General features: G+C 59.9%; 1 protein-coding gene across 4 annotated transcripts in view; it reads left to right on the forward strand.

Moving 5' to 3' along the window:
* The window catches only part of TP73 (tumor protein p73), a gene marked incomplete at both ends in the record, with an annotated part of 46,485 nt that overhangs the window by 19,461 nt on the left and 13,473 nt on the right, over positions 1 to 13,551 (forward strand). For all 4 annotated transcript variants that reach the window (XM_080691107.1, XM_080691109.1, XM_080691108.1 and 1 more), the window contains one exon: positions 3,810 to 4,052. In XM_080691107.1, coding sequence (XP_080547233.1) covers positions 3,810 to 4,052 — 243 coding nt within the window. The remainder of the gene's footprint in view (positions 1 to 3,809; positions 4,053 to 13,551) is intronic.

Here is a 13,551-nt window from a genome sequence, read left to right on the forward strand (position 1 = left end):
AGACCCCTGCCGGTCGCTCCTTGCTCGGGGAGCTGGCATGTGCTGAAGGAAGACGCTTGCGGCTCTCACCCCACCTAGGCCCCGGGCCGCACTAGGGAGGACCCTTCCCAGAGGACTGGGGCTGGGGAGGGGGGAGGCCGGCCCCCCGTCCTGCTCTTGCCCTGGGGCGGCCACAGCATAGGGATCTGCAGGCATCGCCAGGATTAGAACATTTTCATGTCATCCGTTCATTCTCCATTCACTCTCCTGGTCTGCAAACCTCTCAAGCAACTTCTTCGTAGCGAGGATACTGAGGCCTAGTCCAGTGTGGCGTGGTGGGCACAGATGACCGTCTGTGTCTGCGGGTTCCGAGGCCTCAGATTCTGCCAACCGTGGTTTGACAGTATATGAGGAAACATCGCGTCCATCCTGAATGACTACACACATTTTTCTTTGCCTTTTCTTTGTATTGTATTGTTTATTTCCTAGTAGGGAATAAACAACGCAAAGCTAGTTACCTGGCGTTTACGTGGTGTCAGTTATTAGTTATTTAGAGATGGTTGGAAGTATGGGGTAGGGTGTGTGTAGGCTCTGCAGACACTAGGCCATTATTTATTTATTTTTGTTTTAATTTTCGGTACTGGGGATGGAACCCAGGGACCTTCTACCTCTGAGCTACACTCCCAGACCTATTTTATATTTTATTTGGAAACAGGGTCTCACCAAGTTGCTGAGGCTGGCCTTGAACCTGTGAGCCTCCTGTCCCAGCCTTGCAAGTACTCGGATGATAGGCACGCACCACCAGGCCTGGCATAATTCTGCACTTATTAGTAGCCACATTCAAACAATGGAAAGGAACTGGTGGCTGTGATTTAGCCATTTAATTTACCGTACCCAAGCGACAGTGGTTGGAGTGTAAAGGAGGAGCTCTGCGAGGAGACTGACATTCTAACGCTGGGTCCTTGGAATCGGGGCGGGGGGGGGGGGGGCTCAGCCTACCTCGGCCTCGTTCCCCAAGCTCCGTACCCCGTGGCCAATGGCTGCCCTCTCACAGGGCCCTTCGGGGCAGCGTGTGTCCTCCTGACTCCCAGTCCAGCAGGGGACACACAAGCAACACCCTGGCCGAGAACCGCATTGGAACGGGAGTGACCTGGGCCTGGTGTAGCCAGGGCCGGCCCGTGGTGCCGAGAAGGAGCCGGGACGAGACTCGGAGGTGGGGTGTGCAGCCGGGATCAGAAGCAACTGCAGAAAGTTGGCCAGGAGACCTTGGCGAGCTCCTGGGTGAGGAGTCCGGGAGCCTGGCCTGGAGCTGGGTAGGGCCTTCGGGGCCTTCCCGAGCCACCCAGCGTCCTGTGTGGGCAGTGGGTGGGGCTGCTGGCAGCTCCGGGGCCGGGTGGGTCTTCCCAGCCCAGACTTCACGGGGATGCTGTTCTCTATCTTTTTTTTTTTTTTTTTTTTTTTCTTTTTAGTACTGGAGGTGAAACCCAGGGACATTCTGCCTCTGAGCTACACCTCCAGCCCTATTTTTTATTATTTATGTATTTATTGTGGTACTGAGGATGGAACCCAGGGGCATTCTACCTCTGAGCTATACCCCCAGCCCTATTTTTATTATTTATTTATTTATTTATTGTGTCTTTAAATAGCTTTATTAAAGTATAATTCACATAGCATGTAATTCACCCACTTAAAGTGCACAATCCCGTGGTATTTAGTGAATAGACTTGCACAGTCATCACCAATTTTAGAACATTTTCATTGCCCCAGAAAGACGCCCTGGCCCTCTGGCCGTCGCCCCTCCCGTCTTCTGCCCACCGCAGGCACAGGTCTGCGTTGTCCCTGGATTTGCCCGCTCTGGACCCGCGTACAGAGGGAGCCGCAGGCTGTGGTCCGGTGTGCCCGATTCCTTGTGCCCTCATCGGTGGTAGCAGTGGTTGTGCCTCCTTTCCTCCTGCAGCCGGTGCTGTTCCAGCTCCTTTGTCCATTTGCCTGTGTGTGGACGTGGGGTCCTGCGGGGGACTCGTGGCACAGGGAGCTACAGGAAGGTCCTGGAGCCCCTCCAGAACCCAGAGGGAGGCCTCAGTGGGGCTGGGAGCTGGGTGGGTCTGTCCTGCGGGGACCCTGTCCACTGACAAGTAGGTCCCAGAGCCCACAGCGTGGCTGCCCCTGAGGGCAGGTGTGGGCTGGACCCTGTGGCTCAGCCTTATGGGCTGAGATCTGCTCTTGGGTGGTAATTTCCACTTCGGAGCTGGAATACCCAAGGAAGGAAAGCCCCTACCTAGCCTTCCAGGGCCCAGTGGCACCGGCACTGGCGAGGGCCAGTATCCGCTGCCTGTCCCCTCCTGCCCTGTTGTCCCTGGAGGACTCTCCCTCCTGGCCTGCCCAGTGTCGCCTTCCATCAGACGCACAGCCCGGCCCTGCGTCCTGGACTCTGGGACAGCCCAGGTGGGCAGTGGGCCCTTACCATGGACGTAGTGGTAGATAGGTGCCCTCCGTGAAGGCTGTGGCAGAGGGCTGCTGGGTCATGAAGTTAAGCCCAGCTCTCCTGGGACGGGGGAGGAGGACCGAAGGCACATAAGAGTTGAGCATGGGCCCCCCAGTGCGGGACACAGACGGGAGGCCTTTGAGGACCACTGGCCAAGCCCCCAGGCCCTCAATGTCCAGAAATGTGCTTTTCTTATTTTTCAAATTGGAGGGGCTGACTGGTGCGAGGGGAGGTGTGCTGCAGAGTACAGGGGACCCCCAACTGAGATCCCACTCCACTGTCTCCACCATCCCTGGGTCCTCAGCCCCTCCTGCCGCACAGGCCAGCACAGGTCACACCACCGCTGGGCTGCCGCGTCCCTCGGGGCAAGTGGCTCCTTCTGTCTCCTCATCTGTACACCCGGGGCAAAGGCAGAGGCCACCTCAGGCCTGAGGAGAGGACTGAGTCCTGTGCAGACTTCCCTCACCCCAAGAAAGGGAGCGTAAGCACTGAAGTTCTGCTACAGGGACCACGCCGACCATCACCACCATTCTGTATTACCCACCCCTCAGAGCCTCTGGATTTAGAAAGGGGGTCTTCCTCTGCTCTGCTCTGGATCCCAAATAGCCAGGACCCTGAAGCACCGGCCAGGGCCTCCCCTAAGCTCCTGGCAGAGGCTGACCCATCCTGGGGTCCCAGGAGCCCAGCGGGGTGACTGGGGGCCAACAGGCTCTAGAGTTCCCCATCCTTGGGTGTGTGGTCCCGGGGAGGGACTGGGCTGCCAGGACTGGGAAGAGAGCTCTGCTAGCTGGAGGACATCAGGGTGGGGCTGCCACGCTCTTGTAATGCAGACGAGGCCACCCAGCCACAGAGTCCCTGTGGACCAATGGCTTAGCCGTGAACCCCACACCTAAACCGCTGACCCAGGGGCCTCTCAGGTCCCAGCCACACCTCCACGGCCTCCCTCACAGGGGCCAGGTCTCTGCACTTTGAGCTAGGACAGGTCCTGACCGATGCTGCCCCCAGGGAGTGCAGCAAGCCCTCTGGGGGGCCAGGGCCAGGGACCATCTACCCCACTTCTCCCCACTGTCTGCTGGGCGGGTCCGCAGAAGCCCTGGCACCCAGGGAAGCGGATGGAGAGGGGCGGGAGAGGTGAATCTGTCCGTTGATCCCAACACAAGCAGTGGCCTGTTGGGGTGGGGTGGGGGCCCCAGGAAATATTTGGGATGACTGGAGCCGGCTGGCCCTTTAAGGCTCCTGTAACCAGACACCTCCCCAAGATGGGACAGGAGGACGGGCTGGGGCTTCCAGCCTCAGCCCCTCTGAGCCTCTCCCCTCCCTCCTCGCCCTCCTCCCCTTCCACCAGGCCCAGTTCAATTTGCTGAGCAGCACCATGGACCAGTTGAGCAGCCGAGCAGCCCCCGCCAGCCCCTACACCCCGGAGCACGGCGCCAGTGTGCCCACCCACTCGCCCTACGCGCAGCCCAGCTCCACCTTCGACACTATGTCTCCGGCGCCTGTCATCCCCTCTAACACCGACTACCCCGGCCCCCACCACTTCGAGGTCACTTTCCAGCAGTCCAGCACGGCCAAGTCAGCGACCTGGACGGTGAGTCGTCCCTGCTCCCGGAGGGGCTGCGGGCTATGGGCTAAGGGTGGGCGGCTGCATCCTGCACGCCTGGGGAGCTGAGCACGCCCTGCCGGCTGTCCACACGGGCTTCCCGCCTGACCACACCGGGAGGAGCGTGGGCAAGGGGCGGGTCTTGGGGCTGGGCAGTCGGGGCGTGCCCACCCCTCGGACGCTGGCCAGAGCCAGCCGGCCGCCCCAGGCCCCAGAGGTCCGGGAGCAGGGGCAAGCAATTATCTCCAAGCCTGCCTGGCCTGCCTCCCTGTGCTCAGGTGGGCGCTCTGGCTAGAAGGCGAGGGCATCGGGACCACGGGGCCGCCTCTTCCAGGTAGCACAGCCTCCTCTGGTTGCACGCTGGGGCTGTGCCCTCCCTGGCTCTGGGGTGTTGACTCCAAGTGTGGGCATGGGTCAGGGAGGACCCGAGGGCCCGCACTGTGGTGCTGTGGGAACCGTTCAGTGCTGCGCTCAGACTTTGGTCAACTTGTGTAACATACCCCGTGCACACTTGCTGGGAGCAGGGGCGCTATGCTATGCATGCACTTTGAGTTTGGTTAACTCTCCAAACTGCCCAGTGACCCACAAATCCATATGGTTCCCACTTCATAGCCAGAGAAGGCGAGGCTGGAGTGGCTTAGAATCATGCAGATGGAAAGTAAGGGCGCTGGGCTGGGAACCCATGCCGGGGCGCTGGCCACTGAGCCACGGGCCCGCCGGGAAGTGTGGAGAAGGCTGCCCGGACCCCTGCTCTGGAGCCGCAGTGGTGCCTTAGGGTGCCGATGGGGTCCCTGGAGCCTGGCGCTCCTAAAGCCGTTCTAGGACAGCTGCACCTGCCGAAGTCTCCTCCACTCTCTGTTGCCCACAGGGCAGGGACCAGGGGCGCCCCTGCACCCTAGCTTGGAGGTGGCTCTACACAGGTCAGGAAGCCGCCCTATACCTGCACACCTCCGGAGACGGGAGGCTCACTACCACTCCTCTTCCCTGTCCACACCCTTCCTCCCTCCCCCGTGAAGCGGACGGAGGGTCCTTGTTCCTCTGCATGGCATTCTGCCATCTGGGTCTGAGTTGCCAGTGGTTTCTGGAGAAGGGCCCCCTGAGGTTGAGGCAGGGAGTTATGGGAGTTCTGTCTCCCTCTTCCCGTTGTCTGAGGCTGCTGGTGAGGTCTCTGCAGGGCTTGGGGCTCAGAGCACCTCAGATGGGCTGAGCTGCCCCTTGGGAGGAGCAGGAGCTGACCCCCACCTGGGGCCTCCGCCCACTCCCCACGCAAGGCATGCACCATCAGGGCATGAGGCCAAGGCAGGGGACTCAGCCAGGTGTCCCGCTCGGGACTGAGGCAGCCCAGTGGCCATGGCCAGCTGCACCAGGAGCCGGCCAGGCTCCGCCTCCAAGTCAGCCCCCATCTGGTGCCCAGCCATGAGCAGAGCCCGTAAGAGTATGCTGTGGCCCACGCCACAGTCCCCTCCCAGCCCTGTGTTCACGGGGGGGGGGGGAGGTGGGACCAACATTGATAATGAGATTTTTGGCACCTCGGCTCTCTGGGAGCGGACCCCCAAGGGCTTTTCCCTTGCCCGGGGAGGGGTGGGCAGCCGCCGGCTCTCAGCTCTTGGGGATCCGGCTGTGTGGGCGCTGCCCAGACTTGCCGCCCAGGGCTCAGTACCACGCTGTGCTTGGTCCCCGCCACGCCACTGGCTGGTAACTGATAGATAATTCATATTTTTCTCAAGTACAATTCCACATTGACTGCTGCTGCCTTCGTTCCTCTCCCGGATCAGTAAAAACACCCTCAGTAGCCCCCGAGTGACCACAGCTGCTAATGGGGTCTTTGGCCTCTGCTTTCTGAGGACTCCTAAGGGCCTTTCGGTCCCAGGGGGTCCATCTGCCCTGCCTGCTTCCTTCAGACCACGGATCGCCTGTGCATGGAGGGCTGTGGGGCTCTCAGCTCATAGACACAAGCACCCGCGTGTGACACGCAGGCGCACCTGCCACATGATACATTGATACACGTGCACACTCAGTGTGTGTGCACAATGCCGGCCACCACCTCCCAGCCCACCGAAGGCCAGAAGGCAGCTGGGGGCAGCCAGAGAAGGCTTGTAAACCAGGGGCCAGTGACAGGCAAGGACAGATGGACAGGCGAGACCCTGCGAGGTGGATGGCGTGGGCTGAGCCGATCGGTGTCCAGGTCCTCATGGAGCTGCTGAGTCCCCTTTCTCCCCCTCAGCTGGCTCAGGGGACTTCTTGGAACAGGGTCCAGTGCCTGGGGAGGACCCCCACAAAGCTCACTGCTTTTGAATCACCATGGCCGATGCATGTATAAGACCCCTTTGGGATTTGGGGAGAGTCAGAGAGGTCACAGCGGTGAGTCGGGCTGGCGTTCCATGGGCATGATACCTCGTGGATGGGTGGATGGATGGGACAGGGCCAAGGACAAGGACAGAAGTTGATTTGCTCGAGCACCATGATCTCCCTGGGACACTGTGGGGTTAGGGGCGTAGGCAGTGTTCTCCGTGTGGCTTCGGGGCTTTGTTAGCTTCTGGGGCCTGCTCCCCTTGGCTGGCAGGGCCCCGGAGAGTGGCCTGCGAGTCCCTCAGAGGAATGGCAGGCACGATTCCTTCACCACTGTCCAATGATGGTCATCTGCATGCTGTCCAGCCCCGGCTGGGCTCCTTCCTGGACCCAGTTCTGTCTTGCCAGCAGTGGTGGCTGTCTGTGGTGTTTGGGAGGTTTAGAGATGAGGCCTGGTAGTGAGGCAAAGGCCCGTATGTGGTTGTAATCCCTGGCCAAGCATGGAATCTGCAGGCACCTTTGGGGCAGGTTTCCTGGTACAGCCTGAAAGTGGCTGCCAGGAGGCTGCTGGTGAGGGTGTGTGCCAGTGGGAGGCACAGGCCGGGGCCCTCTGCTGGGCAGGCGGCCTGGACTCCGCTCCTACACAGACTGAATGTGTGTGTGCATGGGCCCCGGGCGAGGGCCCCACCACCCAGAGCCCCCTGTCCCGGAGGGGCATCTGGAAGGCCGCGGGAAGCTCAAAGCTCTACAGAGATCCCTGGGCAGGATGAGGCTGAGTCAACACTAATGGGCTGGGAGAAGACTTTCCAGCCCCTCGGAGGTGTGCTAGCACAAGAACAGTGGAGGTGTCCTGACACGATTGTGGTATCAATTGCGTTATCCTGAAAGTTTATGGAATGCATAAATGGAATTAATACCTTTTACTGGCACCAGGGGCAATTATGTGTATTTAAAGCCAAGGGAAGAGTTCTAACAATGTTTATTGTGAAGATGAAGTGTGGATTGTCGGGGGAAACAAGAGCACTTACGGAGAAATTGCCGCAATTGCTGGGCTATTGCTCGGCTCTGCGGGAGTCGGAGCTGCAGGCGGCCGGCTCGGGCTGGGGTCAGGGCCCCGGGCTCCTGGCCTGAGACGGGGTTGTCTCTTCTCTCTTCTCAGTGAGGTCAGGGCCTCAGCTGGGAGGCCCCGAGGGAGGCCTGGACAGCCTGGCTCCAAGTCCCCGCTCTCGCTGCACTTAGATGCCAGCAGGCTGGTCCGGGGATCTGAGGGTGGGAGCTCCTGGAGGGGACAGAAGGCAGGACCCCTCGGGGGACAGGATTCCATCTCCTGGCTTTGTGGCTGTGGAGGTGCATGATCCAGCTCATGTGTTATGAGGAATAGTCCTTTTTCTAAAACCGAGTTAGCCGTGTGAATCTGGAGCCGGCCTCCCGGGGCTCACGGTGACACTGCAGGCCAGAGCCTGGCCTGGCAGGTGCTTCACAGAGGAGGCACCCTGACTCCCAGAGGCAGGTCAAGGAAGGCTGCCCATTGGCAGAGGACGGAGACAAGACCCTGCCCCACCCCCTGCCCACTTCCCTGTCCATCCCCAGACACCCTCTCCCTGGGCCTCTTTCACAGCTCCCAGCTCCATGGGGGCGAGTCTGGGACCCACAGGGCCCCTGTAACTAATGGTAAGGAGGCACTGACCCCCAGAGGTCTTCCTGCTTGCCCTTGGGGGAGAAGGCCTGGTGGCGGGATGCCAAGATGTAGCTCTGCCCCGATGAGCATCCTTCTCTGTGGAGGTGGAGTGTATTACCTGCAGCTTGGGACACATTTTAACTGACAAGAGGAAATTGCTCTGATGTCTGATAATGAGAACGCTCAGGGCTAACGGGCCTGGGGGGTGGGAATCCCGCCATCTTGTGGACAGCCCCTCCTCATTTCTCTAGGTGTAGTCCTAGGCTCTGCCCGCTGCGCCCCACATCCACCAGCCTCCTGTGCAGGTGGGGGCGCCTGCAGGGGAGGGCCCCCCACAGGAGCTGAACCATGCTAAAGCCGGAATGGGGCGTCAGGTAACCTAGGTGGGGCTGCGTGAGGTCAGGCAAGGTGACGGCCAGGGCTGAGCAGGGAGCTGCGGCTTTGCTCCCCGGTCAGCGGCAGGCCTACCCCTCTGAGCCAGGAGAGGGTGCCGGAGCCAGTACGGGTTCCAAAGAGAGGAGTGAGGATGAAAAGAATTCACTTCTAAGAATTTGATTCAAAGAATACTTAATTCTATCATGGAAGGATCGCCAGTCCACTCCCGGGTCGATATCTCCACTGACCGATCCTGGGTTTATCACTCTCAGCCTATTTATAGGGTTCCAGGTCAATCAACCTTCGTGCCGTCACCACCTGTGCACGTAACAGTCAGGTCAATCAATCCCACCTGAGCTTCTCTCAGACCCTGAACTTTCCATGACCCCGAACCTTATTGGCTCTGGACAAAGGACAGTCAGAAGTATTCTTTTAGGGGAAAACCTTAATGGCTCCCCACAAGAGGGCTATGGGGGAAGTTGCTTCGGGATTTTCCCAGATCCCATGTGGGAGCTGAGCTCAACTTATGTGAATGGGCCACACTGGAATCCCCGGGGCATGGCCAAGAGGCCCAGCCCATCTCAGGGGAATCCTATGAGCCATATCCAGGCACCCTGCAGCTTTCCAAAGAGCTAGTGGCAGGGGGGTTGCAGCATATCAGAGGTGGGAAGAAAAGTGCCTCCTCCCATCACCCGTGGGCTTTGTGAGGCCCAGAGATGGGGAGGCTGGCGCTCCCAAGCCTTGGCGGGGCCCTGGGAGCTGCACATTGGAGGACAGAGAAGCCTCTCTAGAAAAGTGGCCAGTGCTCTGGGTAAAGCAGAAACTGAGAGGCCTCTTGGGGGAACCCCTCCATGGCCTAGGCCCGGGGTCGCCCCAGGGAGCTCACCCTCAGGCCACCCACCACCTCCTTCACCCTTGTCATGACGCCTGCAGCTGTACCCCGTCTTCTTATCCAGCACCCCCTTGTGCAGGCTAGGCCCAGGCGGTGCCTCCGGGGCCTTGGGAGGATGAAATGAGGGATGCCCGTTGCTGAGGCCCCACTCTACCCAAGAACCTGGGGGCATCACTCTGCAGGAGGAAGAGGATCCAAGATTTAGACCCCAGAACTCTTCTTGACTCAACTTCTCTACTGAGAATCAGTGAGGTTCAGGGGAAACTTAGACTCCAACCAACCACTGCCTTAGAAGCCGCCCTCAGCCTCTCTTCCTGCCCTCCCTGGCCCCCAGCCGCCTCCAGCTGGCCCAGGTTCCAGACCCCAAGGCTGTCCCAGAAGCTGCCTGAGGGGAGGAGCTGGCCTGCCCATGCCCACCTGCACCAGACCAAGGCCGCTTCCCAGACCGTCACTGCTGCCCCGGCGGGTTTCCCTGTGAGCTCAGGATACCAGCTGAGCAGGGGCATCTCCCAGTTGCCATGGCAAACGAGGCCAGGCCAGCTTCCGAGGTTTCGATTGCTCCAGCCTCGCTGAAGCCACAGGTCAGGGTGTGGGGAGGAGGGGTAGCCACCAAAGGGCCGCCCCGTGGTGTGCAGAGCTGGCCGGCGGTCAGCCGCCCTGCTGGCTCCCATGCCAGGCGGTGCTGTGGCCTGGCCCACAGCCTGACCCTTGGGCCTTTGCCAGAGCGTTTTCTCCATGAGGCCGGCGGTGGCTGAAGGAGAGGCCAGCCAGGGGCCCCACAGTGGCCAGGGCAGGGGGGCTGGGCTCTCCAGCTGGCCGACTCAGAAACCAGGTTGGGGAGCAAGCGACTGTGTTTTGACCCAGCTGGGGAGGCGGAGGCTGAGCATGGTGCTGGAACACTGCCACCATTTAGTCCTCTGAACACTGCCCTGCCGTTCCCTCTGCCCCCAAGTTCCCCAGATGGGGCCTGGGACATTCCGTGAGACCAGATGGAGTCTCTATCCTGCCCAGGTGGGGACAGCATGGGGGTGGCAGGAGCACCCATTGGTGCCTTGCAGCTTGGTATCAGCAGATCCTGACAGTGGCCCTTCCAGGAACATGGGGCGGGGGTCACACAGCATCTTCATAGCAAAATAGAGCCAGCTGCCCCTGCCCTGGCCAGCCACCTGAGAGCCCCACACACAGGCCACGCTGTTCTCAGTCTGTGTTGTCAAGGGACATGCCCCCCCCCCCCAAATCAGAGCCCGAGCCAAGCGTCACACCTGGCCCTGCATCCCGCTTTGCCCACCTGACTGTCTACGTTACACAGAACCCACCGGTATTTAAGGCCAGTCTGTCTGGATCAGAATCTCAGTGGCAAAGGCCGGGAGGATGGAGCTTGGAGGTCCAACCATAGAGGAAAGAAAAAAATCCAAACCCAGCTTCTGTGACCGCCAGAGGTGCAGGGATTTCTCCTGGCCAGCAAGCCAGCCATGCTGCACCCAGCACAAACACAGCGCCTCCTTGTAGCCCGTCAGCTCTGCTGTGCACCTGGGGATGGCCAGATCCCAGAGCGGGCTCAGCCCCAGGACTGCCCCACCCTTAGACTCCAGTTGCAAACACGACTGTTTGCCCGTGTTTCTGGACTGTCACCTCTTCCTTAGGTGACATTAGCTCCAGCAGCTCCCAGAACTCAGGGAAACACACTTACTGGGCTGTTACAAAGGGTGCTGGTGAAGAGACACATAGGACCAGGCATGGGGAAGGCCGCAGGGCTTCCCTTCCCTCTCTGGGCACCGCCTTCCAGGAATCCCCATACGTTCAGCGGAAGCTGTGGGAACTTTTGGTGTTTTACGGGGGCTTCATTATGCAGGTAGGCATGATTGATTAATCACCGGCCATTGGCGATCACTTAACCTTCACTGGGGCTGGAGTTTCAAGTGTCAATGTGTTATTCTTCCCCTTGGCAAGTCCCCATCCTGAAGCTACCTGTTGGCCCCCAGCCAGCAGTCAGTTGGTTAGCAGACAAAGGACACCATTGCTTTGAAGATGGCCAGGGTGTTGGGTGATGTGGTGAAGCCCAAATATACATTTCATAAAATTACAAGACAGCCCTGGCCTGGGTGAGGATCTGCCCCGCCATGGCTAGCAGCTTTTGGAGGCAAGATTCTGGTTGCTAAAACTGTCTGATCTGGGTTCTTGAGACTCGAGGTGGGGGCCCATGGCCTCCCCAGGTCTCCATGGAGACCCTCTGCCCAGCAGTGCCTCCTAGCTCTCCCGTGCCCTGTGCCCTCCCCTCTGGGATGGTGGTGGTCTGGCATTGGCCTTGGCTCCCGGCCAGGCAGAATAGCGGGCTTTTGCTCTGCATAGGGCAGAGGCACCTGGGCCAGTTCTGGCCCCGCGCCTGCCTCCCGCACGCTGAGGCTGCCCCAGGACAACGGTCACTGCAGACATCTCAGTCTCTGCAGTAGCTTGTGGCTCAAGGGACTGAGCAGGCCAAGCCTATGGCCTGGGGCTCCTCGACTCCCCAACTTAGACCAAAGGCACACACAATGTCTCCAGACCTTGAGAGTCCCCCACAGGCTCCTGCTCACCTGTTTGGGACCTGGCTTGAAGTTATGGTGGGCGAGCTGCCCGGATCCTGAGAGGATCCCCAGCCAGCCCCGGGCCTGCCTCTCCCCTTGGGTCCGTTTCTTATTCCCAGTCTCTGCGACTCTGCTGGACAGTGGTCAGGGCTGTGTGTTTCTGCCTCCTGGATTTCCTCCCCGTCCCCACCAGCAGCTCTTGCAGAGGGCAGACACCTCTTTCACTGTGAACTCGTCCAGCTGGGCCCTGGCTATGGCCTGCGAGTGCTCCCTGGAGTCACCAGGCTCCTGGGTTCCAGTACATGGACCTCCACTGCCTTCAGCAGAGCCTGGGAGTCACAGCCTGACGCGGGGATGCTCTGAAACTGTTGGGGTGATTGTCATGTGCACCCACCCCCTCTCCTGCTGATGACTTCCTTGGTGCAGAGCTGGGGTTCCCTGGGCCTGAGCTGCAGCCTACTCTGTTCCAAAAGCTCTCTGCCCAACAGAGACGCTAGTGAGCATGTTAGTAGCCTGGTGACCGAGAGGCCGAGAGCCACCCACTGAAGGGGCTGTGTCAGAGCGGGTGGCTGGTTATCACCTGGGGAGAAGGGCACTCAGAAGCCGCGAGCCAGGGGCCGTAGACCTGGGCTCCTCTGGGCTTCAGGGGATCCCCCCGAGCCCACCAGGTTTCAAGTGGTATTCTGTGGATAAGCCCCCACAGCTGCTGTAGGGAGAGAGCAGGCCGGTGGTCTTGGGGGTGATCCTAAGAGGGGTCCTTCACCCGAGAGAGGAGAGTGATGTGGCTCTAAACACACACACACACACACACACACACACACACACACACACACACGTGTGCAGGCACACCCATGCATGGAAAGTAGGTAAAAGTGGGTTACAAAAAATCATTTTTTAAAAATAAAAGCCCCCACTGTAGGCCTGGTCTTCCAGAATCTGTTGTAACAGATTCACCCAAGCTGGTTAACGGTATTTGCGGTTTGCAAGATACCACATGTCCTGGGAAAATGACAGACAAGTTATTATCACCTCTCCACTGTCCTCCTGCCTAAACCTGCCCGTACAAAGCACCCAGCTGCTGGAGCGGGTGCGAGGAAATTAACAGCCCCGCGCCTTGCCGCCCCCGCCCGCCTCCTGCCCGCCGCCCCCACACCAGCCCTGCCAGGCCCAGGGCTCCCAGCCAGGCAGGCCCATCTTGGACTGGGGTGGGGGAGGAGAGAAGGGAGGAGGGCTGTGTGGGGAGAGGAGCCGTGGCGGGAGGGACAGGCGGCATCAGTGTTTGGGCAAACCATTTCCTGCAAGCAAGACGGAATACACGCATCCGAGCAGGCAAGTCTAGACGGATCTGTGTCAAGAGCCGAAGATAAATAAGATTTTATCAGCTCGGAATCTGTTGAAACACATCCATCTAGCGGTTCTAGGGAAGGAGAAGGCAGGAGGGGGCGCGGGCAGAGGGGGCCTCTGCACGTGACCTTCTAACACAGTCCTCTCCTGGCCGCAGCTCCGCGGTGGGGAGGGTGGATGTCTTGAAGTCCTTCCCTCCTGTGGTCTCCTGTGTTAGCTGATGTTTCCAGGACTGGGGAGGCCACAGGCATCCCCCCCCAGGCTCCGGACAAGGGCCAGGATGAGCATTTGTGGGTCCTATCTATTGTTGGGTGGGACTGGCAGGTGTGTGTGTGTGTGTGTGTG

This window comes from Muscardinus avellanarius (assembly GCF_963383645.1).
Source record: "Muscardinus avellanarius genome assembly, chromosome: 3".
NCBI classification, from domain to species: Eukaryota; Metazoa; Chordata; class Mammalia; order Rodentia; family Gliridae; genus Muscardinus; species Muscardinus avellanarius.